This window comes from Canis aureus, chromosome 8 (assembly GCF_053574225.1).
Source record: "Canis aureus isolate CA01 chromosome 8, VMU_Caureus_v.1.0, whole genome shotgun sequence".
Classification (NCBI taxonomy): domain Eukaryota; kingdom Metazoa; phylum Chordata; class Mammalia; order Carnivora; family Canidae; genus Canis; species Canis aureus.
Genome location: NC_135618.1, coordinates 66121102 through 66147665, shown reverse-complemented (window position 1 = coordinate 66147665; position 26564 = coordinate 66121102). Strand labels below are relative to the sequence as shown.

The 26564-nt window shown below is 42.4% G+C and overlaps 1 protein-coding gene and 1 long non-coding RNA gene across 3 annotated transcripts in view; one reads left to right on the top strand and one right to left on the bottom strand.

Annotated features, from left to right (window-relative positions):
* Window positions 1-1595: 1595 nt before the first annotated feature.
* Window positions 1596-20648, bottom strand: LOC144319521 (uncharacterized). Its single transcript, XR_013385336.1, has 3 exons — window positions 20256-20648; window positions 12796-12878; window positions 1596-2060 (listed from the first exon to the last, which is right to left on the bottom strand). It is a non-coding gene; the product is annotated as an uncharacterized LOC144319521 (long non-coding RNA).
* RAC1 (Rac family small GTPase 1) overlaps window positions 20431-26564 on the top strand; it is a 25806-nt gene continuing 19672 nt past the window's right edge. Inside the window, exon 1 of one of the 2 annotated variants that reach the window (XM_077907744.1) lies at window positions 20431-20673. In XM_077907744.1, the coding sequence (XP_077763870.1) occupies window positions 20639-20673 (35 nt within the window). In that variant the 5' untranslated portion in view covers window positions 20431-20638. The remainder of the gene's footprint in view (window positions 20674-26564) is intronic. The other variant, XM_077907745.1, reaches the window with a different exon arrangement.

The following is a 26564-nucleotide window of genomic DNA, read 5'->3' as shown; positions in this document are numbered from 1 at the left end:
AATAAATAAAAAAAAATTTTAAAACCTACTGGTTAAGAAGAATTGCACTTTATTCAGGGGAGTGCTTGGCTGGCTCAGTTGGTGGAGCATGCGACTCTTGATTTCCGGGTTGAGTTCAAGCCCCACCTTGGATGGGGAGATTATTTAAAAATAAAAAATCTTGAAAAAAAGGGAAAAATTGCATTTTTTGATGCTCACAATACTATATTTACTATCCATTGTGTTTCAGGCCAAGACCATTTTATTTTTATTTTTTTTAGATTTTATTTATTTATTCATGATAGGCATAGAGAGAGAGAGAGAAAGAGGCAGAGACACAGTCAGAGAGAGAAGCAGGCTCCATGCAGGGAGCCTTACGTGGGACTCCATCCCGGGACTCCAGGATCACGCCCTGCGCCAAAGGCAGGCGCTGAACCACTGAGCCACTCAGTGATCCCAAGGCCAAAACCATTTTAAATAGATATTTCAGGGTTTTAGGTTCTGGATAGTTTTGTTGTTATTAAAATGATATTTTTCAAAGCATTTGCACAAATCTTTAGTTCCTCTTATTTTTGCAGCATATTTTGCCACATTTATTGCTGCCATTAAAAGCTCACTTCCCCTTTTTTTGTAAGCTATTTTTTCTCTCAGCACTCAGTGGATGCTATCTTTGAGGATGCAGAATACATGCTGCTGAATTATCATCTGCATTCAAGCTATCCTTCCCAAAAAAGCAAAATGAACACTTCTTTATACAGTATTTAGAAAAATAAAGATTTTGAAGGCTAGAGTCTTCAGTGGAAAATTTGCCAAAGACACAAAATCAATCTCACAATGTGTGAACAGGTTTGGAGATCAGCTGAATTTATTCTTAGACCTGTAAAAATTTTCACTGGTGGAGATTTGGCAGTCCTGTTTATTAGAAGTATGTTGAAAGACCAGATGGGCTGCAGGGATGTGAGATATGGAGATATATATATATATCCATATATATATATGGATATATATATATATATATATATCCTCCCTGGTTACTCATTTCTTTTCTCTAAATGCCATTGAAGTAATGAGGCATATTTAACAAGCCATTCAGTTACCATAAACAATGGTAAACAACATCACCACACTGAGCAAGGTAAAAAGCCTTATGTAATTAGACACAATGGGAGGTTAAAGAGAACACGAAGGAATGTTAACAAGATTTGAAGTTTAATATATATCCAGGTTAACTAGTTCCAAGCTATAGAGTAGGCTGGTAAATTAGTCTAGCTTCCTGACTTAACATTTAACTCAGCCCCAATTTTCTGGCGTCTCTGGGAAGACATTCTGCTAATTTTAATTTGAGAACCAGGCAGAATTAATTATAAGTCAATGTGAAACGTATTTTCAGGACACCTGGGTGGCTCAGCTGTTTAGTGCCTGCCTTTGGCCCAGGGCATGATCCTGGAGTCCTAGGATCGAGTCCCATGTCAGGCTCCCTGCATGGAGCCTGCTTCTGTCTCTGCCTCTCTGTGTCTCTCGTGAATAAATAAAATCTTAAAAGAAAAAAAAGAAACGTATTTTCATAAAGGCATGTAAAGTTTATAAGAGAAGATAGGAGAAAAGATGCCAAGGCATATAAGAAAATAATTTTATTAAGCCTTGATCTAGAGGTACCAGGTGAGTTATCTACAATCTTCTTTCCTGCTGTTGGAGCAGTGACTCAGGTGAGAGAAATAGTTGTCTTTTTTCTTTCCAGCTTCAAATGATGAGAAAAGCACAGGGAAGCAGAGTTCCACATTCAGCAACTTCTTTTAGCCCCATGACCTGGTTCTGTAAAATGAGGATAAGGACACCCATCCTACAGGGTATTTGTGAGAAATAAATGAGAGCAAGTATGCACTGGCACTGTCCTAGGCAGATGGAGGGCACCCAGAAAGTGGTAGTTATTTTCATGCTTAGGGCCCTTGAGTCCTTAGAATACAAGTTTAGTGGCTCCATTAATAATCATAAATAGGGGCACCTGGCTTGTTCAGTTGGCAGCACATGCGACTCTTGACCTGGGTGTCATGAGTTCAAGCCCACGTTGGGGGTAGGGCTTCCTTAAAAAGAAAAAAAAGAAATTCCAATTTTGAGGCTCTCAATGTAATAAAAAATAAAGAAATAGAAAAATATAAGGTTACCAAAAATATATATAGTTCTCAAAAAAATCATTGTAATTAATAATACTTAACTATGGATCACAAGCAACCCCAAGAATGAGACACCTCAATGATGTGGCTGGAAGAAAGGATGGACCCAAATGATCCAAAATGTTGGTCAGAAATAATTTATATTCCTTTGCTCATTCCCATGGAAACTTGGAAGGGTGGGGCGGATTTAAACATGAGAGCTCAGTTGCCATTATAAGAAAATTCAAGTTTCCAGTTTCTCACTGAAGGGCCCTTTCCAGGCACTCCTATTATTTCAACAGATTAAGGTCAATGTGAATCAATGACACAGTGCTAGTATGGAGTCATAAGTGAAAAAAAAAAAATAAGGACAAAAGTATGCACAGATGTGTGTGTGCGTGCATACATACACATGTATGTATAAAAATATACACATAGGGACGCCTGGGTAGCTCAGCAGTTGAGCATCTGCCTTTGGCTCAGGTAGTGATCCCAGGGTCCTGGGATCGAGTCCCACATCAGGCTCCCTGCAGGGAGCCTGCTTCTCCCTCTGCCTATGTCTTTGCCTCTCTCTGTGTTTCTCATGAATAAATAAATAAAATCTTTAAAATATATAAAAATACATATATATCTGCATATTTACATGCATATACGTATTTGCATATATATGTGGCTGTATACATATTTATACATATATACATGTATGTGGGGGGCTGGAGGGGCCTTTTGTTTGTTATTTGAATAAAAGGATAAACCATACATTTGTTTTAAATTGCTTTTAAAAATCAGGGCACCGGGCACCTGGGTGGCTCAGTGGTTAAGCATCTGCCTTTGTGGATCCTGGTTGTGATCCTGGAGTCCTGGGATCAAGTCCCACATCAGGCTGGGAGCCTGCTTCTCCCTCTGCCTATCTCTCTGCCTCTCTGTGTGTGTGTCTCATGAATAAATAAATAATATCTTTACAAAAAAAAGATTTAAAAATCAGGGCACCTGGGTGGCTCAGTGGGCTAAACCATCTGACTCTTGATTTTGTCTCAAGTCACGCTCTCCAGGCCATGGGATCAAGCCCCACATTGTGCTCAGCATGGACTCTGCTTGAGAATCTCTCTCTCTCTCCTTTCACCCTTCCCCCAGCTCATGCTCTCTCTCTCTCTCTCAATAAATAAAATCTTTAAAAAGTTTTCTTGTAATCCCTAAAACTCGAAAGCAAAGTGAAACAGATGAACCTGTATACCCAGTTGGTGGCATAACAGAGAGGAACCATTCCAAGAAACATTACAGCTATAATCTGTACCAAAAAAAATTATAAAAAATTTAAAACTGCTATAAACTCCTAAATCATTTTCAATAATGATATTGTTGATGGTACTATTGATATTGTTATTCTGAAACTGCTCTGTGTTTCTGGTCAGAGTGGCTAAAATTAACAACTCAGGAAACAACAGATGTTGGCGAGGATGCAGAGAAAGGGGAACCATCTTACACTGTTGGTGGGAATGCAAACTGGTGCAGTCATTCTGGAAAGCAGTATGGAGGTTCCTTAGAAAGTTAAAAATAGAGCTATCCTATGACCCAGCAATTGCACTGCTAAGTGTTTATCTAAAGGATACAAACATAGTGATTCAAAGGGGCACATCCACCCCAATCTTTATAGCAGCAATGTCCACAATAGCCAAAATATGGAAAGCATCAGATGTCCATCGGCAGATGAATGGATAAAGATGTGGCGCGCGCGTGCGCGCACACACACACACACGAATATTACTCAGCCACCAAAAGGAATGAAATCTTGCCATTTGCAATGATGTAGATGGAACTAGAGCAAAAAAAGTCAAAGAAAGACAAATCCCATATGATTTCACTCACATGTGGGATTTAAGAAAGAAAGATGAACATAGGGGAAGGTAAGGAAAAATAAAATAAGATGAAAATTGAGAGGGAGGCAAACCATAAAAGACACTGACTCTAGGAAACAGTGTTGCTGGAGGGGAGGTGGGTGTGCAGAAGAGATAATTGGGTGATGGGCATTAAGAAGATGTAATGAGCACTGGGTGTTACATGCAACTGATGAATCACTACTACCTCTGAAACTAAAAAATCAATATGAAATTGTTGTGTGTTTGTATTGTAATGTGTGGGCAGCCCCAGTGGCGCAGCGATTTAGCGCCGCCTGCAGCCAGGGGGTGTGATCCTGGAGACCCGGGTTCGAGTCCCGTGTGGGGCTCCCTGCATGGAGCCTGCTTCTCCCTCTGCCTGTGTCTCTGCCTCTCTCTCTCTCTCTCTGAATAAATAAAATTTAAAAAATGTATTGTAATGTGTAATTATGTTGGTGTTGAGAACAAGGGGTTTTTGCATGGGAGAAAGGAGTTGCCCCTATAAGTTTGAGGAGTGTAAGTAAAAGCACTATAGTCCTGAATTTGAATTGGAGGTATGGCATGAACTCAAATGTCTTTATCTTAATGATATGAGCGTGGGGGTCTGGGTGGTGCAGTCAGTTAAGTGTCCGACTCGATTTTCACTCAGGTCATGATCTCAGGGTCATAAGACGGAGCCCCACGACGGGCTCGCTCTCTCTCTCCCTCTGCCCCTCCTTCACCTCTCACTCTCTCTAAAATGAATAGCTAAATCTTTAAAAAGATGAGTGTGTGTATGTGTGTGTATGTGTGTGTTTCCTAGCTCTACTTCTTGAAAAAGCCAAGGAATAGTGAGTGACCAGCCTAGTAGCAATGTATCTCTAGTCCCCAAATTGAAGTCTCCAAATATATTTTTCTGTTAAAAGGCAGATACCTGGGATCCCTGGGTGGCGCAGCGGTTTGGCGCCTGCCTTTTGCCCAGGGCGCGATCCTGGAGACCGTGGATCGAGTCCCACGTCTGGCTCCCGGTGCATGGAGCCTGCTTCTCCCTCTGCCTGTGTCTCTGCCTCTCTCTCTCTCTCTCTGTGACTATCATAAATAAATAAAAAAAAAAAAAAAAAAAAAAAAAGATTTAAAAAAAGGCAGATACCTCATTTGGGGCAGACAGTGTACGTACAAGATGAGCCAAGAACTTCCTGTCACACCAGGCAGCAAGGAAGTTTTCATAGACCCCTAGGGTACTGTCAGAAAGAGTCAGAAGCCAACTTAAAGAGATTCCCATGGCCAAAAATGTGACAATCTGAACAGCAACAAGGGTAGTAACTTCAGTAGTATGAAGCAAACTAAGTATGGGCAATCTCTGAGTACGTTACAGTACTTGTATTAGTTTCCTCAAGCTACCCTCATAAATTAACACAAAACAGCTTAAAACAACAGAAATTTGTTCTTTCAGGACACCTGGGTGGCTCAGCGGTTGAGCGTTTGCCTTCAGCCCAGGGCGTGATCCTAGGGTCCCAGAACTGAGTCCCACATCGGGCTCCCTGCATGGAGCTTGCTTCTCCCTGGGCCTATGTCTCTGCCTCTCTCTCTCTCTCTCTCTCTCTGTGTGTGTCTCATGAATGAATAAGAAGTCTTTTCTAAAAATTTTAAATAATAATAATAACTAAAAGACAAAATCAAGGTGCTATCATGGCCATGTTCCCTTCGAAGGTGTCTGGGAAGAATTCTTCTTTGGCATTTCCAGGTTCCAGTGGTTGCCAACAATTGGTGGCATCCCTTGATTGATAGCTGTATAACTTCAATCTCTACCTCTTTCTTTGCATGGCTGCCTTCTGTGTGTATCTGTGTGTCCTCTGCTTGTAAGGACACCAGTCATTGGATTTGGGGCCACTCTATTCCAGTGTACTTCATTTCAACTAATGACATATATGAAGACCTGATTTCCAAACAAGGTCATATTCTGAGCTTCCAGGTGGATAAGAATTTTTGGGGAGAATGCTATTCAACCTGGTTCAGTACTTCATCACAAAACAAAACAAAAAACAATCTCTCCAGTTATCTTTGGAAAATGCTTGGAGACAAACTCATTTTTTTTTTGACAAACTCATTTTTATAAACTAGTAAATAAGGGGAAAGAATGGAGCATTTATCCTACTTTATCTGTATAAACTTTACTTCAGGATCAGTAGTTAAGGATATGTTTCTCTTTATAGACAGGTCCAGCTAATATATAGATCAGGAATGCTAGAATCAGAGTATCATTGTTTTATAGACCTTAATAATTCATTAATCTAAACACTAATAATTGATGAGTGTTAACATCACACACACACACACACACACACACACACACACAAAACAACCAGACATGTGACTCCTGAGGAAATGCATTGGAAAAAAAAATTGAATCTGAAACAAACCTTGAGATCTAATTACCAGAGGAACATATTAAATGTCTACAATGATGCAGCCAGCAAAATCAAGATTGTGACATTTAGAAAAAGATACTTAAAAAAATTAAAGGAAGGCTTTCAAATCTCAAAAAATACTTGAGAGAGTTAGCTATCAAATCCAATGTATGGTCTTTATTTCCAAAAAGTCAACTGGAACAAGGGTGGTGCATTGGGAAAACTTGATAATTTTAAGGAATCATTATTTTTTTTAAGTTCACCTTTTAGAAATACATACAGAAATATTTACAGATGTCATAGGTAATGTATGGAATTTGCTTCCAAATAATGAGGATGGGGGAGAGTGAATGTAGGTGACCCAAAATGACCCCAAAACTGATCACTACTAAGTCAAATGCTGTATATATGGAGATGCACTCTATTATTCCGCTTTTGCATACATTTGAAATTTTCCATTAAAAAGCTTAAAAATTGGGGCACCTGGGTGACTCAGTAGTTGAGTGTCTGCTTTTGGCTCAGATTGTGATCCCAGGGTCTTGGGATCAAGTCCCGCATCAGGCTCCCCAAAGGGAGCCTGCTTCTCCCTCTGTCTTTGTCTCTGCCTCTCTCTGTGTCTCTCATGAATAAATAAATAAAATCTTAAAAAAAAAAAAAGGTGTGTGACAATCAAATGCATGACATTCCAAAAGTCATAGAACATCTAGGTAAGCCCAGGTTATCCTCCTTGATCTTAACTGTCATGAAACAAATCCCAAAATTTATTTAGTGTCTGTGAAATGCTTAAAGTTTTATATGGTGAAACAAAAAGCTAAGCATAATGCAAATTGCAAATTACTTTTTAGGAATCAATATGGTGGTTCTCTATAGTCTCATTTGAAATTCTTCTTTTTGACCAAAGTGAGCATCCCTGTGATGCCTTTTTTTAATAAGTACTACTTGAAGACAAAGGAAGCCAACACTGAATAGCCTATTAGTGTTTCTTTCTGTGTGCTAACTTAGTACTCTCCCACTGTAGCCCTGGGAGTGTACATCTGTGAGGCTCCCCCAGCTTCACAGGATAATGTAGAGTGGCTGTCGTCATTCCATGTGACCCTAATCGCTGTCTCTTGTTTGAAGCCTTGAAGTTTGGGAATGTTTTACTACCTAGCAATAGATAACAGATACATTAAGGAAAAAGTTTTTTTTAAAAATGCCAGAATCTCTAAATGGGCTGGATTGACAAGGGCTCAGGTTTTTTGGGAACAAAGTTTTAAGCAGAGATTCTAACTTTGATACTGGCCAAAGGCAAGGGGATGTTTGGAAGGGTAATAAAAGGGGAAGTGTTAAATGTCAGCTACAGGCTTGTGCCTGTGGAAATGGGGGCTGAGGATGGTATCTACCTGCATGTCCTTGCTCGCTGTATCATATTATTGTTATTTCAAATCTTTGCCATCTCTTTCCTCCCCCTATTCTTTATTATTCCATATAAAAAGCGTTGGTGCTGGTTCTACTTCTTCTTCTTCTTTTTTTTTTTTTTTTTTTTTTTTTTTTTGCTGGTTCTACTTCTATTTGGTCCACAAGTTGCAAAACTTGAGATGGGTCAGAAGGCAGAGAGCACTCCCCAGAGGTCCTGGACTTGGAGCCTTTGCAGTCCCTGGACCTGATTCTGTGTTTCTCTCCCCAAGATGGATGAGTGCATTCTTGGTTGAGTGTAAGATTGTGATGGTTACATTAGGGTGGGTGGGAGCACCTAAAAATATTTCATGTGTGGAAAGATGTATGTGCGTGAGTGCCATGCCACCAGAGGGCACATGGTGGATGTGGCAGGAGCCGATAATTGTCCTCTGGGATCCACTCTTCTCTACTTTCAGGGATAGACTTTTTAGCAGGGCCTGTATCTCCTAGCCTGCACTGCCTCTTATTGTGGTCACATGACTAAGGTTTGGAGGATGGGATATAAGAATCAAGGCAGCTTCCAAGATCATCCTGAAGAGACACAGGACACACAGTCCTCCACGTTTCTCCATCCTGTGCTTGGAACTTAACATGCTGGCTAGAGTTCCATCTGGGTCCATGAGGAAGGAGCTGGACCCTGAGGCATCATAGATAAGAGGAACATACCAGTCTGAATTACTCACCTCTGGATTTTTGCACACCAGTGAAGTAAACTTTAATCTTGTTTAAGTGGTTGTCACCTTAGGTCTCTGTCATTTGCACTGAAACTAATCCTAATGAATAGTGGATATCTTTTCATTTTCCCTGGCCAGCCACATCTTCCCATTCTTCCAGGGGGACTTCCTCCCAGGGGGACCTCCTTGTGGTCATGGTAGGCTATGAGTCACTGGGTGGACTCCCTTTTCCCAAACAGTCCACCCACCACCCCTTGCCAGTAATGGAAGCCTGAGTGGAGTGGAACCTGCAGGCAGGTGAGTCTGTTATTGTAGTATTAATGCCCCAGAAACCTTTTTTTAAGGTTTTATTTATTTATTTGACAGAGAGAGAGAAAGGGAGAGAGAGAACAAGCAGGGAGAGTGGCAAGCAGACAGGAAGAAGCAGATTCCTCGCTGAGCAGGGAGCCCAACGTGGGGCTTGATCCGAAGACCCTGGGATCATGACCTGAGCTGATGGCAGACGCTAAACTGACTGAGCCACCCAGGTGCCCCTAGAAAGAAGATCCTTGAGGTCCCTGGAGTGGCCCAGCACGCTGTCCTTTCTGAGCCCGAGTTAATCAAGTTTTCCTTAGATTCTGTGACCTCCCCAGTGTTCTTTCCATCAACATCTTTGTTTTTTTTTTTTTTCTCAATCCAGAGTAGCTTTCTGTTGCCTTCAACCCAAGAACCATAGCTAATGATGTCTCCCCACCTTTCCTTTGCTTTCCCATTTTTTAAGATTTCATTTGTTTATGAGAGAGAGAGAGAGAAAGAGAGAGAAACAGAGAGAAAGAGAGAGAGAGGCAGAGGCAAAAGGAGAAAGACCTGAGACTTGATCCTAGGACTCCAGGATCATAACAAGCCAAAGGCAGGTGCTCAACCAACTGAGGCACCCAAGCACCCCATGCTTTCCCATTTTTTCACCTTTGGTTGTGCCAGTATCCCCACCCTGATACCTCTTAGTCACCATTGTCTCATAATAAATCATCCCATAATTTAGGTGCTTAAACAACAACAATCATTTTATTATCATTCTCACTGTCATCAGAGTTGAGTGGGCTCCACTAAATGGTTCTCATCTGGGGTCACTCATGTGTTTGCAGTCAGATGACAGTTAGAGCTGCTGTCATCTTAAAGGCTTCCTGCATTTTTGAACATAGAAATTCCTTGATGCTAACTGGGTATACAACAACTTAACTCAATTCGGACACTAACAACCTGGAGTTAGCATCTGATTCTATAGGTTCAAAATCTCAGTCCCTTACATGGCCTCTTCTTCAGATGCCAGCCGCAGGTCCTGGGGACTATTTGTAATTCTGACAACCTATACACTCAGGGGTTCCCAGACCCTTCTTCAGTCTTGATAATTCACTAAAATGACTCATGGAACTTACTAAACCACCATTATACTTATGGTTACCAGTTTATTATGAAAGATACAAATTAGCAACCAAATACAGAGCCCAATAGGATACAATGGGATACTACTTAGCCTTAACAAAAAAAAAAAAAAAAAAAAGGAGGAGGAGGAGGAGGAGTGAGGCCCAGAAGGGTGACTCAGTCAGTTAAGTGTCTGCCTTTGGCTCAAGTCATGATCTCAGAATCCCAGGACCACACAGCCCCCCCCCACCACCACCATCGGGCTCTCTACTCAGCAGAAAGTCTGCTTCTCCTTCTCCCTCTCCTTCTGCCCCTCCCCACCACTCATGCTCTTGCACTCTCTCTCAAATAAATAAAATCTTTATTTTAAATCTGTAATCTTTATTACAGAAGGACAAATACTATGTGATATCCCATATATAAGGAATCTAAAATAGCCAAACTCATAAAAGCAGAGGAGAATCATGGCTGCCAAGGGATGGAGTGGGGAGGGAAATGGGGAAGTGTTAGTCAAAGGGTACAGAGTTTAGTTGTGCAAGATGAATAAGTCCTAGAGATCTATGTGTAACATAGAGCCTATAGTTAACAATACTGTATTGTATACTTAAACAGTTGCTAAGAATGTAGGTCTTTTTTTTAAGATATTGTTTATTAAAAAAAGATTTTGTTTATTAATTCATGAGAGACACAGAGAGGGAGAGGCAGAGACATAAGCAGAAGGAGAAGCAGGCTCCTTGCAAGGAGCTTGATATGGGACTCGATCCCAGGACTCCAGGATCACAACATGAGCCAAAGGCAGACACTCAATCACTGAGCCACCCAGGTCCCCCAAGAATGCAGGTCTTATGCTAAGTGCTCTTATAACAACAAATAATTATAGCAGTAAGTAAAGGAGGCAGGAGGAAAGTCTTGGAGGTAATGCATATGTTTATAGCATTAGATTGCAGTGATAGTTTTGTGAGTGTATATTTATTACGAAGCTCATCAAGTTATATACATTAAATATGTATAGCTTTTTGTCAATCATACCTCAATAAAGTGGTTAAAAAAGAGTTGAAGAGGACAAGGTCCAAGTTGAGAGAGGCAGGGCTACCATGCTTTCTCCTCACAAAACTCAGGCATACCACTCAGCACTGCCACCTGTTAGCCAACCTGAAAGCTCCTCCGGCCTCATTATTTCAGGAGTTTCTTTGGAGGTTTCATTACATAGGCACCATTAATTAAGTCATTGGCCACAAGATCAAATTCAATCTCCAGTCCCTCTCCCTCACAAAGATGATGTAGTAGGTAAGATGGCCAATAATATCCTCATGGAAGGGATGCCTGAGTGCTTATAACTGAAGGAATATGAATCATATTCTGGGGCTTTGCTTCTTTTCATCAAGTTGGCAAAGTACATGCACTTTAGATCTGTTTGATTTCCTTCTTGAAATCTCTTAAAGTGAATTTAACTTTTATTCCTGTTTTGAGCTGGTAATAGATGCCCATTGTTTGAAGGGAGTAAAAGAGCTGTAGGGGCCAAGGGCAGGCTTCCCAAAAGTGTGCCACTTTGGCATATTGATTATTTCATTTTTTAAAGATTTCACTAATTTATTTATTTGAGAGAGAGAGAGAGAGAGAGAGAGAGAAAGAAAGAAAGAGGGTGAGAAGGAGAAGGACAGAGGGGGAAGGAGAGAGAATCTCAATCAGACTCTGTGCTGAGGGCCGGGCCTGACAAGGAGCTTGATCTCAGGATCCTGAGATCACAACCTGAGCTGAAACCCAGCTGAATACTCAGTCTACTGAGCCACCCAGGCACCCTAGCATACTGAAAAAACACACTTAAGAAGCAGCTGATGCAAACACTCAGATCCTCCTCTGTCACCCCCAAATCACAAATCTCCCATATAAAAAATATCCTCCCAGGGATGCCTGGGTGGCTCAGCAGTTGAGCATCTGCCTTGAGTTCAGCGAGTGATCCCAGGGTTCTAGGATCAAGTGCTGCATCCGGCTGCCTGTGAGGAAACTGCTTCTCCCTCTGTATATGTCTCTACCTCTCTCTCTGTGTCTCTCACGAATAAATAAATAAAATCCCACCAGAATGACTAAAATCTAGAAGACTGAGTAGAAATAAAGACTGATAATACCAATATTCATGGGCATACAGTGTGATGGGAATGTGAAGTACGACAATGAGTTTGGAAAAACTCTCAGTTTCTAATAAAATGAAGCACACCTTCTCTATGACCTGGCAATTCTACTTCTGGGTACTTAGTCTCAAATAAGTGAAAATGCATGCTTAAAAAGAAGATTTGGGGGTGCCTGGGTCACTGAATTGGTTAAGTGTCTGATTGTTAATCTCAGCTCAGGTCTTGACCTCAGGCTTTTGAGTTAGGGCCCCATGTTGGGCTCCATGCTGGGCACAGAGCCTACTTAAAACAATAATAATAAGTAAATAGTAAATAAAAAGAAGATCTGTATAACAATGTTCTTAGCAGCTCTATATCTATCTATCTATCTATCTATCTATCTATCTATCTATCTATCTATCTATCTCTTTATTTTAAGAAGGATCCATGACCAACACAGGCCTCAAACTCACAACCCTGAGATCAAGAGTTGCACACTCTGCCAACTGAGCCAGCCAGGACCCCAGCAGTTTTACTTATAACAGCCCAAATTGGAAAACCCTAGGTGTCCATTAACAGGAAATCAATAAACTATGATATTATTTTACAATGGATTACCAGGTGGTGGTGTAACAGAGCAAATTTCTGACATGTACAAAATGAATGAATCTCAAGCATTTTACTGAGGGGAAGAAGTCAGGCACAAAAGAATATAAACTTCATGACCCCCCCCCCCCAACTTTTATTAAAGTAGGCTCCAAGCCCCATGTGGGGCTTGAACTCACATGCATGAGATTTGGAGTAACATGTTTTTCCGACTGAGCCAGCCAGGTGCCCCAAGGCTGTATGATTCCTTTCACATGAAGTTCTAGAACAGGCAACAGTAACCTATGAGCAAGATCAGAACAGAAGTGCCTTTGGGAGTAAAGGTAGAGACTGGCAAGAGACACAAGGGAATTCCTTTGGGTGATGGTAAGATTTTATCTTTTTTTTTTTTAAAGATTTTATTTATTTATTCATGAGATATATATATAGAGAAGCAGACTCCCTGCGAGGAGACTGAAGTGATACTCAATCCCGGGACCCTGGGATCACGCCCTGAGCCAAAGGCAGATAGATGTTCAACCACTCAGCCACCCAGGTGCCCCAAGATTTTATATCTTGATGGTGTTTTGTGTTACAACTATATACATTTGTCAAAATTCAGTGAACAATAAACGGAAGATTTGTATATTTTATTGTACCTAATTTTATCTTACAAAAAGAATCATTAGGGATGTCTGGGTGGCTCCGTGGTTAAGCACCTCTGCCTTTGGCTCAGGGCGTGATCCTGGAGTCCCAGGATCGAGTCCCATGTCGGGCTCCCTGCATGGAGCCTGCTTCTCCCTCTGCCTATGTCTCTGCCTCTCTCTCTGTGTCTCTCATGAATAAATAAATAAAATCTTTTTAAAAATCATTAATTATATGCATGCTGATGTGTTTAAGGGTGAACTGTACTTGGGACACTTGGGTGGCTCAGTGGTTGAGCATCTGCCTTTGGCTCGGGTCGTGATCCTGGGGTCCTGGGATTGAGTCCTGCATCAGGCTCTTCACAGGGAGCCTGCTTCTTCCTCGGAGCCTGCTTCTCCCTCTGCCTATGTCTCTGCCTCTCTGTGTGTGTGTGTCTCTTATGCATAAATAAATAAAATCTTTTTTTTAATAAATAAAATCTTAAAAAAGGGTGAAATGTACTGATTTCCTCCTTTTGAAACGCAGCCAAAAATTTGATGAATTGTTAAATGGTAAATAGATATGTGTAAAGCAAGTACAGGAAAATGCTAATTGTAGAATTTAGATGGATATACAGATGTTCATTGTACACTCCTTTCAACTTTTCTGTGCCGAAGTTTTTATAATAAAATGGAGGAAAGCAAAGAGAAAAAGAGAAATATAGGGGTGGTGTAACCATTCTCATTTATCACATCCTTGCTCTGTCACCAGAGCTGAGCCAGTCAACAACAGTACTGGTTTGTCTTTCACTACCCCTGGCTGTCCATGCTGGGGGAAGTGGCCAGGAAAACAGACAGCGTGTGGTTTATGGCCACAAAGTTTCCCTGCTCTGAAATGGGCTGGTCATAAAATAGTCACCATCCCCAGGGTGGGGGAAGGGATCCTTCAGCTGTGTTGGATCTCTGGTTTCTGCCTATCTGCTTCTTTCGGTTTATTTCCTCCTAGTGGAAGAACACATGTTCCAGAAGCTTCCTGGGATATGGTGTGTGGGAGGTAAAACTTTTTTGAGAACTGACTTGCCTGAAAATGTTCTCATTTTTACCCACCCACTTGATCGATAGATGGGCTGTGAGTAGAAGCCTCGGTGGAAAATCATCTTCCTTCAGCATCTGGAAGGCATATTGCTTTGCCACTGCAATTGTTGGGAAATCTGAGGCCATTCTATTTCCTGTTTCCTTATGACTTGTGTTTTCTGTTTGGAGACTTATAGAATCTTATCTGCTCCCATTGTTCTCAAGTTTTCACCATGATGAACCCAAGGGTGTTGCCAATTTTCATTCACTGGGCTGGCACTTTCTATCTCTAAACTCCAGTCTTTCAGGTCTGGGAAATTTCCCTGAATATTTTCATGGATACTTCCCTCCTTTCCTTTGTCTTTGTTCTTTGTTTTCTGTTACAGGATATTATTAGGATGGTTGGCCCTACTGAGCTAGTTCCCTCATATCACTAGCGTTTCCTACTTTCTATTTCTCCGTGATTTGGGGCCCTCTGAGAGATTTTCTCATCTTGGTGTTCCAAATTTTCTGTTGAGTTTTTCCTGCTAGGTTTTGGTTTTTGTTTTGTTTTGTGTTTTTGTTTTTAAATCATCTGAATGGGGGCACCTGGGTAGCTCAGGGGTTGAGCATCTGCCTTCAGCTCAGGATCTGAATGTTTCTTTTTTTGTTTTAAAAAGCACTTCCTTCTTATTGTTTTGTTTTGTTTTGTTTTTAATCTAAAGATACTGATGGCCTTAAAGAAAAGTTTCCGTCTCCTTGTCCCCAAATTTATTTATTTATTTTGGTTATTTTGATTTCTAGCTTCTATTCTGGAAGGTTTCCTCAAATTATATATATATATATATATATATATATATATATATATATATATAACTTCCAAAATAGAAAAAAAATATTATATATATATATAATACATTTGTATTTAAAGATATTATTTATTTATTCATGACAGACACACAGAGAGAGGTAGAGACAGAGGTAGAGGGAGAAGCAGGCTCCCTGTAGGGAGCCTGATAAGGGACTCCATCCTAGGACACTGGGATCAGGACCTGAGCCAAAGGCAAATGCTCAACCACTGAGCTACCCAGGTGCCCCTCCTCAAATATCTTTTAATCCTCCTGGGTAGGACAGGTTACCCAGAGAAGAGCCCTCTACTCTCCACCCCTGATTGTGAGTAAACTGCCCACAGGAGCCATGAAGGAGGGGGTTAGGGAGGTTCCAGATTCAGCCCAGGCTACTAAATCCCTTTGTTTTTGTTTTCCAGGCCCTGTGCCTGGACTCCCCTCCACTTCACCCGTCGACCCTATTCAAATACTGTTGGTTTATACTCTCTAGAGAGGAACCTCCAGTCCTTTGTAGGGAGGAGGAGGGTGACCACCTTGCCTAATGCAATATGAGGAGCAATGTAGACCATCTGCTGCTGCTTCTGAGCTTTCAGGCTCTCTTATTCTTTCCCTCCACCCCAGTTTCAAAAGCGCCTGGTGCTGCCAGTTTGACACTTTGACAATACTCTGGTGTAAATCTGGTGTCCATCCATGTTTCCGGCTGCTAGTCTAAGTGACTACCAGTCTGTCTCCTCATCCCAGCTGCCAATATCTTTTCTTCTCCACACTGTGCATCTAGGATTATTATGTCTTTTGCTTTTTAAATTTCTTTCTGAAGTTCTAGTGGGGTTTTGGGTAGAAATTAAATTAGATACTTGTAATTAATCCATCATGTTAATCTGGAAATGAATACTATATGTTCATTTGCTTAATAAGCATCTTTCCCACTAGAAGGTAGGTTTCCTGATGGCAAGATCTGTTTTGCCTATTTCACAACAGAATAACTTACTGACCTTGAATGAAGGACCTCAGTAGGAAATATGATTGTGTTAACCTTAAAAATGAAACTGCCAGGGGCACATGCCTGGCTCACTTGGTAGCATATGTGATTCTTGGGCACAGGGTTGGGAGTTCGAGCCCCTCATTGGGTGTGGAGATTACTTAAAAACAAAATCTTTAAAACACACACACACATACACTAAACCTGCCAGTTATTTATTTTTTTTATTTTTTAAAGATTTTATTTATTCATGAGACATACACACACACACACAGAGGGATGCAGAGACACAGGCAGAGGGAGAAGCAGGTTCCATGCAGGGAGCCCGACGTGGGACTCAATTCCAGGTCTCCAGGATCATGCCCTGGGCCGAAGGCAGGCGCCAAACCGCTGAGCCATCCAGGGATTCCCTCTGCCAGTTATTTTCAGTAAAAATGGATATATTTGGGAATAGCAGAGAATTGCAATTGAGGACACATAGGCTACAGCAATACAGGGAGTCCAATTAACAAAGGAGAGAAACATTATTTTAAGGAGAAGTAAGGAAGTTGGGAGGGATTCTTTTGAATAAAAATCCATTGGGAAGTGGCAGCCCAGGTGGCTCAGCAGTTTAGCACCACCTTTGGCCCAAGTTGTGATCCTGGAGATCCAGGATCGAGTCCCATGTCAGGCTCCCTGCATGCTCAGTGGTTTCGTGCCACCTTCAGCCCAGGGTGTGATCCTGGAGATCCAGGATCGAGTCCCACGTCAGGCTCCCTGCATGGAGCCTGCTTCTCCCTCTACCTGTGTGTCTCTGCCTCTCTCTCTCTCGCTCTGTGTCTCTCATGAATAAATAAAATAAAATAAAATAAAATAAAATAAAATAAAATAAAAAGAGGATCCCTGGGTGGCTCAGCGGTTTAGCGCCTGCCTTTGGCTCAGGGCGTGATCCTGGAGTCCCAGGATCGAGTCCCATGTCGGGCTCCCTGCATGGAGCCTGCTTCTCCCTCTGCCTGTGTCTCTGCCTCTCTCTCTCTCTCTCTCTCTGTGTGTCTCATGAATAAATAAATAAAATCTTAAAAAAAAAAAGAAAGTCCATTGGGGAGAAGTAAGAATTCAGGGTGATGATGGTTTTCCATCGGCTGAATAGAAGGGGCAGTTGACTTCTTATAGGAGATGCGATGTATACCTTTCCCTGTTGGGCCTTGTAATGACTGATTCTTTTCTATTGAGATTTTTCTGTTAGGTGTCTGTAATTGACAATCATTGATATTGAGTGATAGGGTTCTCTCTACCAGCCTCCCCTTCTAGCATCTTGGGTTCACTTTAGAGAGGTTTCCTTTATTAATTTTCATAATTGCATATCCTGGCCACCTGAGAAATAACCATGTAGCACATTTAGAAACACATGTGGTCTAATATTTGCTTATTTAGTTTTAACTTTAACTTTTTTGGCCCATTTGTTGCCATGAAGGACATTATAAATAGACACTCAATACCAAACTTGGAGAAGTTTTATTTTATTTTTTTTATTTTTTTTAAAAATTTTTTAAATTAATTATTTATTTATTTATGATAGTCACAGAGAGAGAGAGAGAGAGAGGCAGAGACACAGGCAGAGGGAGAAGCAGGCCCCATGCACCGGGAGCCCGACGTGGGATTCGATCCCGGGTCTCCAGGATCGCGCCCTGGGCCAAAGGCAGGCGCCAAACCGCTGCGCCACCCAGGGATCCCGAGAAGTTTTATTTTTTATTTTATTTTAATTTTATTTATTTATTCATGATAGACATAGAGAGAGAGAGAGAGAGGCAGAGACACAGGCAGAAGGAGAAGCAGGCCCCATGCAGGGAGCCCGACGCAGGATTCGATCCTGGGACTCCAGGATCGCGCCCTGGGCCAAAGGCAGGCGCTAAACCACTGAGCCACCCAGGGAATCCCCTTGGAGAAGTTTTAAATTGAGTTGTAAACAACTCAGTTTTAAATCAGTTTTGTTTTTATTTATTATTATTTTTAAAAGGTTTTATTTATTTATTCATGAGAGACATAGAGAGAGAGAGGCAGAGACATAGGCAGAGGAAGAAGGGAGCTCCTCCTCCCTAAGGGAGCCTGATGGGGGACTCAATCCTAGGACACCAGGATCACAACCTGAGGCAAAGTCAGGCACTCAACCACTGAGCCACCCAGGCATCCCTATTTTTTTAAAAATAGGCTTCATGCCCAATGTGGAGTTTGAACTCATGACCCTGAGATCAAGAGTCAAATGCTCTACCAACCAGCCAGGTGTCCCCAACTCAGTTTTTAATCAAAGTTTATTTTCATATATGAGTTGTACATTTTGTTACTATACAGTCACAAACTTCTTGGACAGTGGACTTTCATTTACCAATATAGAGAAATAATGATCTGAACGTGGGTTGTGTTGTGTGTTGGCTCAAAAACCCTTGTCCTATCAGAATAAAGTCCATGCTCAAAGCAACCCGAGATTACCTCTCTAGATTCTAGACCTGGAGCAGCTCAAAGGTGTAGCTCCCTCCAAGTCACATCTGAGGATGGCCCCAACTCTGTAACTCCCAAGACTTTGTTCTCCCTGTGGATAGATCTTTTCTTCTCATTCCATCAAGACACACCAAAAATCCTACTCAGTGGCATGTTTCCATTCTCATCTGCTTGATGAAAGCCTTTTTAAATCAGTGTGAGTAGACTTCTTGCTCCCTGATTAGCACTATATTTGTACCCCACTCACAGCACTAAGAACAGTGAGCCTGGTATCCTGGCAACTATATCCTTATCTGGTTCATTTACTATCAGTCCATTACGCAACAGCAGCACTCAAATGTTTGTTCAATTGAATTATTGACCGAAGGCCCCACCCTTTTATTTGCTCCTGGTCTAGAAACACAGAGGTAATTATACCGAGTGGTTTCGTTTGTCATAGATTTACTGGAAATTTTTAACAGCAAAGGGGACGATGTTGCTCTACTATCCTTGAAGTTTCAACTTCTCCTTAAGGAAGATCTTCATGAACAGAGCAAAAAGGAGATGTCCTTTGCCCTGGGAACATGTTTGTTTTGAAATAACAGCAAGAAAAAGATGCTTTAAAAACCAAACCAAACCAAACCCGTGTAGAAGTGTGATTTCAGAACACTGTTAACAGTACTGAGCAACAGAGTGAATTTCAGGAAAAGAAGGCCTAGGAGATGGAAATGTCATTGGAAATCAACTCCCCTGGAGAGTCTATTCTCAGAGCCGATGGGACCGTGAACCCGTTACTACCTCGCAGGAGGGCAATGCAACAATAAATACCAAAGCTTTAAAAAACGCTCACTCCTGCTACCCCAGTAACTCCAGTTTGGGGCGTATAGTCTAAAGAAATCAAGTTGTGAATTTTTTGTCACAAACACGCCCAGCCCAGCATGGTTTTTCAAACAGGGACAACTCAGCCGCTCAATAACAGAGACATTGGGTGAGGGCCACGAGCACAATGGAGTGAACAGTAATTGGCCGTTAAAAATGTCCTAAGGGTTAGGTATTTTTCCAACTTTATTTTTTTAAATATTTATGATAGAGAGAGAGAAAGAGAGAGGCAGAGACACAGGCAGAGGGAGAAGCAGGCTCCATGCACCGGGAGCCCGACGTGGGATTCGATCCCGGGTCTCCAGGATCGCGCCCTGGGCCAAAGGCAGGCGCCAAACCACTGCGCCACCCAGGGATCCCTCCAACCTTCTTTAAAACATATCTTTACACACATAAAGAAGTAGCCAAGAGGGGCACCTTATGAGTCTAGGCCCCAGAGTGGACACGGGACCTACTTAAAAACAAAAAACAACTCAGAGGAAAAAATACCAAAATATTGGCACTTTAATGGTCTGGTAACATCAACTCCAGAACTTGGTATAAGGCGTGGAACTAGTAAACGCTCAACGCACCGGAAACGGACAACGCACACATAAGGGAAGAAATTTCAACATTTTTGGCTCAATGAGCAGAAGTTATCTTTGGAAAATGGTAGAGCGTGTGGCATTTGCTTCCTTAGAAATTTAGGTTCTGAATTTTCTGGCAGAATCTCGTCCTCCCCTCAGAGTTCTCACAGAAGTCTAGACTCATGCCCTTCGCCAGGTGGCACAAACATGGCGGCCGGCCCGCCCCCGCGCCCCCGCCCCCGCGCCCCCATCTCTTACCACCCTCTGGAGCCGAGCGGGCCCCAGCCGAGCGCGTCCGAGCGCTCCCGAACGTCCCCGAACCCGGCAGGAAGCCCGGGAGCCGCGCGGGCAGGAGCGGCCCCGCCCCGGAGCCTGGGAGCGGCGCGCCGGCGCGGGGGAGGGGAGACCGGATGTGAGTGGAGCGGCCATTTCCTGTTTCTCCGCAGTTTTCCCCCAGCTTTGGGTGGTGGCCGCGGCTGGGCTCCGGCTTTCCGTCGGCGGAAGGCGAGGCGGCGTGGACAGCGGCCCCGGCACCCCGCGCCCTGCCGCCTGCAGCCGCGCGCCCGCCCGCGGCGCCCCGAGCCCGCCGCTTCTCGCGTCAGCGCCCGCCCGCCGCCGCCGCGGCCCAGCGAGCGGCCCAGATGCAGGCCATCAAGTGTGTGGTGGTGGGAGACGGGTGAGTGCGCGGGCCGGGGCCGGGGGCCGGGGGCCGGGGGCCGGGGGCCGAGGCCGAGGCCGAGGGTGGGGCCTGGGGGCCGGGCCGGGCGGGCTCGCGCGGGCCCGGAGCCGGCCTCTCCGCGGGGCGCGGGCCACCACTCACTCCCTCCGGGACTGGGAGGCACGGGGCCTGGTTCCGGCTCTTTTTTTTTTTTTTTTTCTTTGCCTTTTTTCTTTTTTCTTTTTTTTTCTGATGGGGGAGGGAGTCGCCGAGCGGCGGCCAGAGGGAAAAGTGAACTCCACCCTCCCGCCTTCTGGGCCCGCTGCGCGCGGGGCGGGACCCCCCAGCCGCGCCGCCACCCGCGCTCGTCCGCCCCTACAGCGGTGGGCTTGGAGTTGCCTTTCTTTCTCTAAGGGGGGGCGGGGAAGGACCCTTTCTGGGTTTTTACATCAGCCTCTGGAGCCCGGTTATAAGCTTCCGTGTGTCCCGGCGACCAGGTCGATAGTTCTTGAGTATTTGCCTGGGCTGGTTTGGCGACCCCAAACTGATTTCCCGTATCTTCCGCTTGTACTTAGCCGCTTTTAAGATTTTTCCCTCCCTTTGGTGATAATTCTTGTACTTTCCTTGGAGAAACTTTTGGGATTCTAGCTACGAGAAGCTAGGTGTGATTAAGACTGATCTTTTCTCTGAATGTGGTGTGGTCATAAAAAAAAAAAGGAAGAGAGAAAGAAAGAAATTTGCTTTCGCTGCTTGCATTAGGTATGGGATGTAGCAGAACAGGCTCCCTGAGCGGAGCTGCCCTGTGACTCAAGGCATTTCTTTTCATTACTGTCTGTGGTGGTTACAAGGCCCTAGAGGAAGACAAGACTTGGCTTATGCAGTTTTTTTTTCCACTCCCATAGAAACAAAAATCTCAGTGTAATCCGAGCAAAATTGTGTATCTCAGCAGTGCTCGAGTTAGTTGAGTGTTAACAGCGAAGATCCAAGAATTACTATCAGTTTCATCAAACTCAGTGTAATTGGTACATTTTTCAAGTCTTGTAAAATCGAAGGAAGAGTTCTGGCATCGCTCTTCCTTTTGATTAATATTCCCCAAACTTGTCATTAGGACTGATGTGGCTTTTATGCCTCCCAAGTTGTGAATTAGCTCATTTAGATTGTTGTAAATTAGACATTTTGAAACTGTTGCTACAACTAATTCAGATGTAAGGACAGTTGAACTGATTTTTTAAAAGATGCCCATCTGTGTGATTTGTCAGTCTTCAACGTGTGAAACGTTATTAACACTTCATGGTTCTGTGCATATAGCTAAAAATTATGACTCTCACCTATTTAGGAATATGTATGTTTTTTGTTTTTGTTTTTTTAAACCCTTGAAAAGAAAGCTTTTCTTTCATTTGGGGTCCAAAAACTTCAGTTAATTAGTTTAATAGGGAAATCAGTACATTGGTTTAAATGAAATTTGATCCTTTTGTGTAATGAGTTAACTACACATATATCACATTGTCTTATGAACACTTTAACTGCATTTCCTTTAAAAATTTAAAAATGCTGAATCTGTAATGCTTAGAGTATGAAATAATGCTGTTTTTTTTAAATTGCTGATAATTCAGTATCTAACTTTAGAATGTAATATTCTTTTTTTTTTTTTTTAAGATTTTTATTTATTTGACAGAGCACAAGCAGGGGGAGTGGCAGAGGGAGAGGGAAAGAGAGAGGCAGGCTCCATGCCAAGCAGGGAGCCGGATGCGCCACTTGAACCCAGGACCCTGGGATCACGACCTGAGAGGAAGGCAGACACTTACCTGACAGAGCCACCCAGGTGCCCTAGAATGTAATATTCTTAATTGAAAATTTCTGAAACTAAACATAAGCACAGCAGACCTACTTAATGCTTACAGATGATGGACCCCGAAGATTTGTATTGCCTTGTGTATCTAGTCACATACTTGTTGAATGCCTGTTGTGGGATCTGGATCCTTACTTCGAATCCCCACTCCCAATGATTAGGGAGGAACCTGGGCATATTCACACTCCTCTCCCAGGACAGGGACCTCAAGTTGAAGTGGCGAGGATTAAACAAGTTGCTGGGGGACGCCTGGGTGTCTCAGCGGTGCCTGCCCAGCTCCAGCTCTGGTCGAGATCCTGGGATCGGGGATCAGGCTCCCTGCAGAGAGCCTGCTTCTCCCTCTCCTTGTGTCTCTGCCTCTCTTTCTCAGTCTGTCTCATGAATGAATAAATACATAAATCTTAAAAAAAAAAAATAAACAAGATGCTGAATACTAAGTGCCTCCCAGGTGCCTGGCCCCAGGTGAGAAAGTGCAGGCAGCCAGCCTCATATAGTGTTGCTCTTTCTCTTAATCTGAGGCACTGTTGGGCCCTGTGTGGGAGGTCCAAAGCATAAAACAATTCTTGGCTTTAAGTTTTCATTCGATTTATTTGGTACTGTATTTGACATTGATGTAGACTGGGGCTAAGCCCTGTTAGAAGTAAACAATTCAAGCTCTGTTTATTTATTTTTTAAAGATTTATTCATTTATTTAAGTAATCTCTACACTCAATGTGGGACTCAACCTCAGGACCTTGAGATCCAAGAGTTGCACGTTCCTCCAACTGAGCCAGCCAGTTGCCCCCTCTATTACTTTAAATAAGGGACAACATACAGCAAACATTACTTCAGTGAAAAAGTTACATACATGACTTTCCAAACCAAAAATATTTTTTTGCTTTGACCCAAACAAAACATACCTGATGATATACTTGGAATGTTCTTTTATTCAAAAATTGTTAAAGCTGTAAACGTGGGTGTAAATTTTGTGGGGCAAAGAACTCAGTGCTGTGGGACTTGAGGTAGTTAAGGGGAGTTTAAGCAATAAAGGCAAATTGAAGCTGCACAAATTGCAAGCTTCCTTATCTAAAAAATATTCTTGGGAATTAGGTTAAAAGTTATATCATAACCATATTATAAGTAGGATCAACTAGCCTATATTCTTTTTTTTTTTTTTTAAGATTTTATTTATTCATTCATGAGAGAGACAGAGAGAGAGAGGCAGAGACACAGGCAGAGGGAGAAGCAGGCCCCATGCAGGGAGCCCGTTATGGGACTGGATCCCGGATCTCCAGGATCATGCCTTGGAGGCAGGCGCCAAACCGCTGAGCCACCGAGGGATCCCTAATTAGCCTATATTCTTATAAATTATTTCCTATATAGCAGTTCACTGGCATTAAGTATAAAATGTGAAGTGACATTTTGATACTGTTTAATTCTGCAGATCCTTCTCTTGGTCCTAATTCTGTTAGTCCTTCCTGAACACAGGGTCTTTTACTTTGACTTGGGGGATCTCTGCCCCCAAGATTTTCTCTCAGCTTCGGTAAGACAGCATCTCACATTCAGATGTTTCTAAACATTTTTAATAGTGTTGCTTTGACTTTGGTTGACCAGAAGCTGGGAGTGAGTGACCTGAAGCCCCCCTACGTTCACTCCAGATTGGGCAAGTGGTCTCATCATCCCAGTGTCTAATTTAGACATTGCTTTCCAGGAAATTGTTTTAGTTCAGTGTGAAAAATACCTTCCATGATGATGTCATCTTTTTAGGAATGTACACCACTTAGTCTCCACTCACTTCCATTGAATAATCAGTGGGGAAAAAAAATCAATGAAGGTATGATCCATGAATTTAAGTACCTCATGAATTGTCTTTGTGTATTTTTGTCTTGAGGCATGGGGTTCCACATTTTTGACCGGTTGTAAAGGTGTTTGAAATCTACACTGGCTTCTAAATTTGAGTTTGTTATTTGCCTCTGATCTTGGTGGTTAAAATTATACTTAAGTCTTTTTTTTTTTTTAACAACTTTCAAATGATAATCCCAGTAAAAGTTCAAGATTGGGTTCAGTAGAGGAGTTATCAGTAATTTTTAGAACTCTTAAAGCCACTTTTCATAATGTTCTATCTTTTGCATTAATTATGTATTGAATGTATTAGTACTTCCTTCTTTTTCATCTCTGCATCACCCACCAGGTATTTCTTGTGATTTTAGTTAAGACTAAGAAGATGTTTTATCAGGAATCCTGCTACCAAGGCAGTTACCACGTGTCAGAGGAATTTCTCTTCCCACATTTTATTTATTTATTTTTATTTTAAAACTTATTTATTTATTTATGAGAGACAGAGAGAGAGAGAGGCAGAGACAGAGACACAGGAGGAGGGAGAAGCAGGCTCCATGCCGAACCGAACGTGGGACTCGATCCCGGGACTCCAGGATCACGCCCTGGGCCAAAGGCAGGTGCTAAACTGCTGAGCCACCCAGGGATCTCCTCTTCCCACATTTTAATATGAAAAATTTAACACATAAAAGTTGAAAGAATTGTACAGTGAACACTTACCACTTAGAGTTTTGTTATCAATATTTTGCTCTATTTCCTTATCACATATCTTCCCATAATTAGGGCTTTTTTTTTTTTTTTTTAAGATTTTATTTATTCATTCATGAGACACACAGGCAGAGGGAGAAGCAGGCTCCATGCAGGGAGCCCAATATGGGACTCGATCCCCCTACTCCAGGATCACGCTATGAGCCCAAGGCAGACGCACCCAACTGCTGAGCCACCCAGGTGCCCCAATAGGGCATATTTTAACAGGATTTGACTTTGAAGGAGAATGGGGATGATATGCAGTTAGATAAAAATTCTTGTTTGTGAACTCTGTATCTTGCTCAGATCCAAGTATCAAGTACTCCAGGATTAGGATTGGTGCTTCTAGAATTCTAAAAGGCAGGGAGGGGCCTGTAGAGTAATGGCTACTTCAGGATTGAACTCTCTCTTTGAGGTAGCATCTTCAACCTTTAGGGTTTGATTTTTTTTTTTTTAAGATTTTATTTAGTTATTTGACAGCACAAATAGAGCTACAGGGAGAGAGAGAAGCAGTTCCTCCCCTGAACAGAGAGCCCAGAGGACCCTGGGTGGGATCATGACCTGAGCCAAAGGCGGACGCTTAACTATTGAGCCACTCAGTCACCCTCAACCTTGAGGGGTTTTGAAACTACATAGGCTTTTTAATTTTTTGAAGCCTCCAGTGGTGATAATGGTTTTCCATAAATTGTTTGTGGTGATAAATAATCAAAACTTCAGATTAGGGTTTGTTTATTTGTAGCACTAAACTACTCTGTTATTCATGTGCTTTCTGAATTTATTTACTGAAGGCCTACTGTTGGAGAGTTCCCAAACCCCATTTCACAGGGTAAATTGAGGACTTTCATTTAGGATCTTTCATTTATGCAATAAATATGAATACATATTTAATAGATATAATTCACATTTCCTTATATTCTATTAATCCTTAAGATTTAGGTACTTTATTTTTTTTTTTTATTTTTTATTTTATTTAAGATTTAGGTACTTTAAAAAAAAAGATTCATTTTAGAGTGAGTGTGAGCAGTGAGCAGGAGTATAGGAAGAAGAGGGAACCAGAATCTCCAGCAGCCTAGCAGCCTCCCCACTGAGCCTGGAGCTCCACACAAGGTTTAATTTGAGGGCCCTGAGATCATGACCTGAGCTGAAACCAAGAGTTGGATGCTTAACTGAGTGAGCCACCCAGGGGCCGGCCCCAAGATCTAGGTACACTTGGACAGTAATACAGGCTCCTTATTTCCTCATTGGAGAAATCTGGTCTTTCAGTCCTATTGATATCAGTGTATCTTTTTAAAATTTATTATTATTTTTTTTAATTTTAGAGAGGGATCCCTGGGATGTGTTTCTTGATCTCGGTGGTGTCAGTTCAAGCCCAAGCTGGGTACAGAGGTTACTTAAAAATAAAACCTTTGGGCAGCCCTGGTGGCTCAGCAGTTTAGTACCGCCTTCGGCCCAGGGCGAGATCCTGGAGTCCCGGGGATCGAGTCCCACGTCCGGCTTC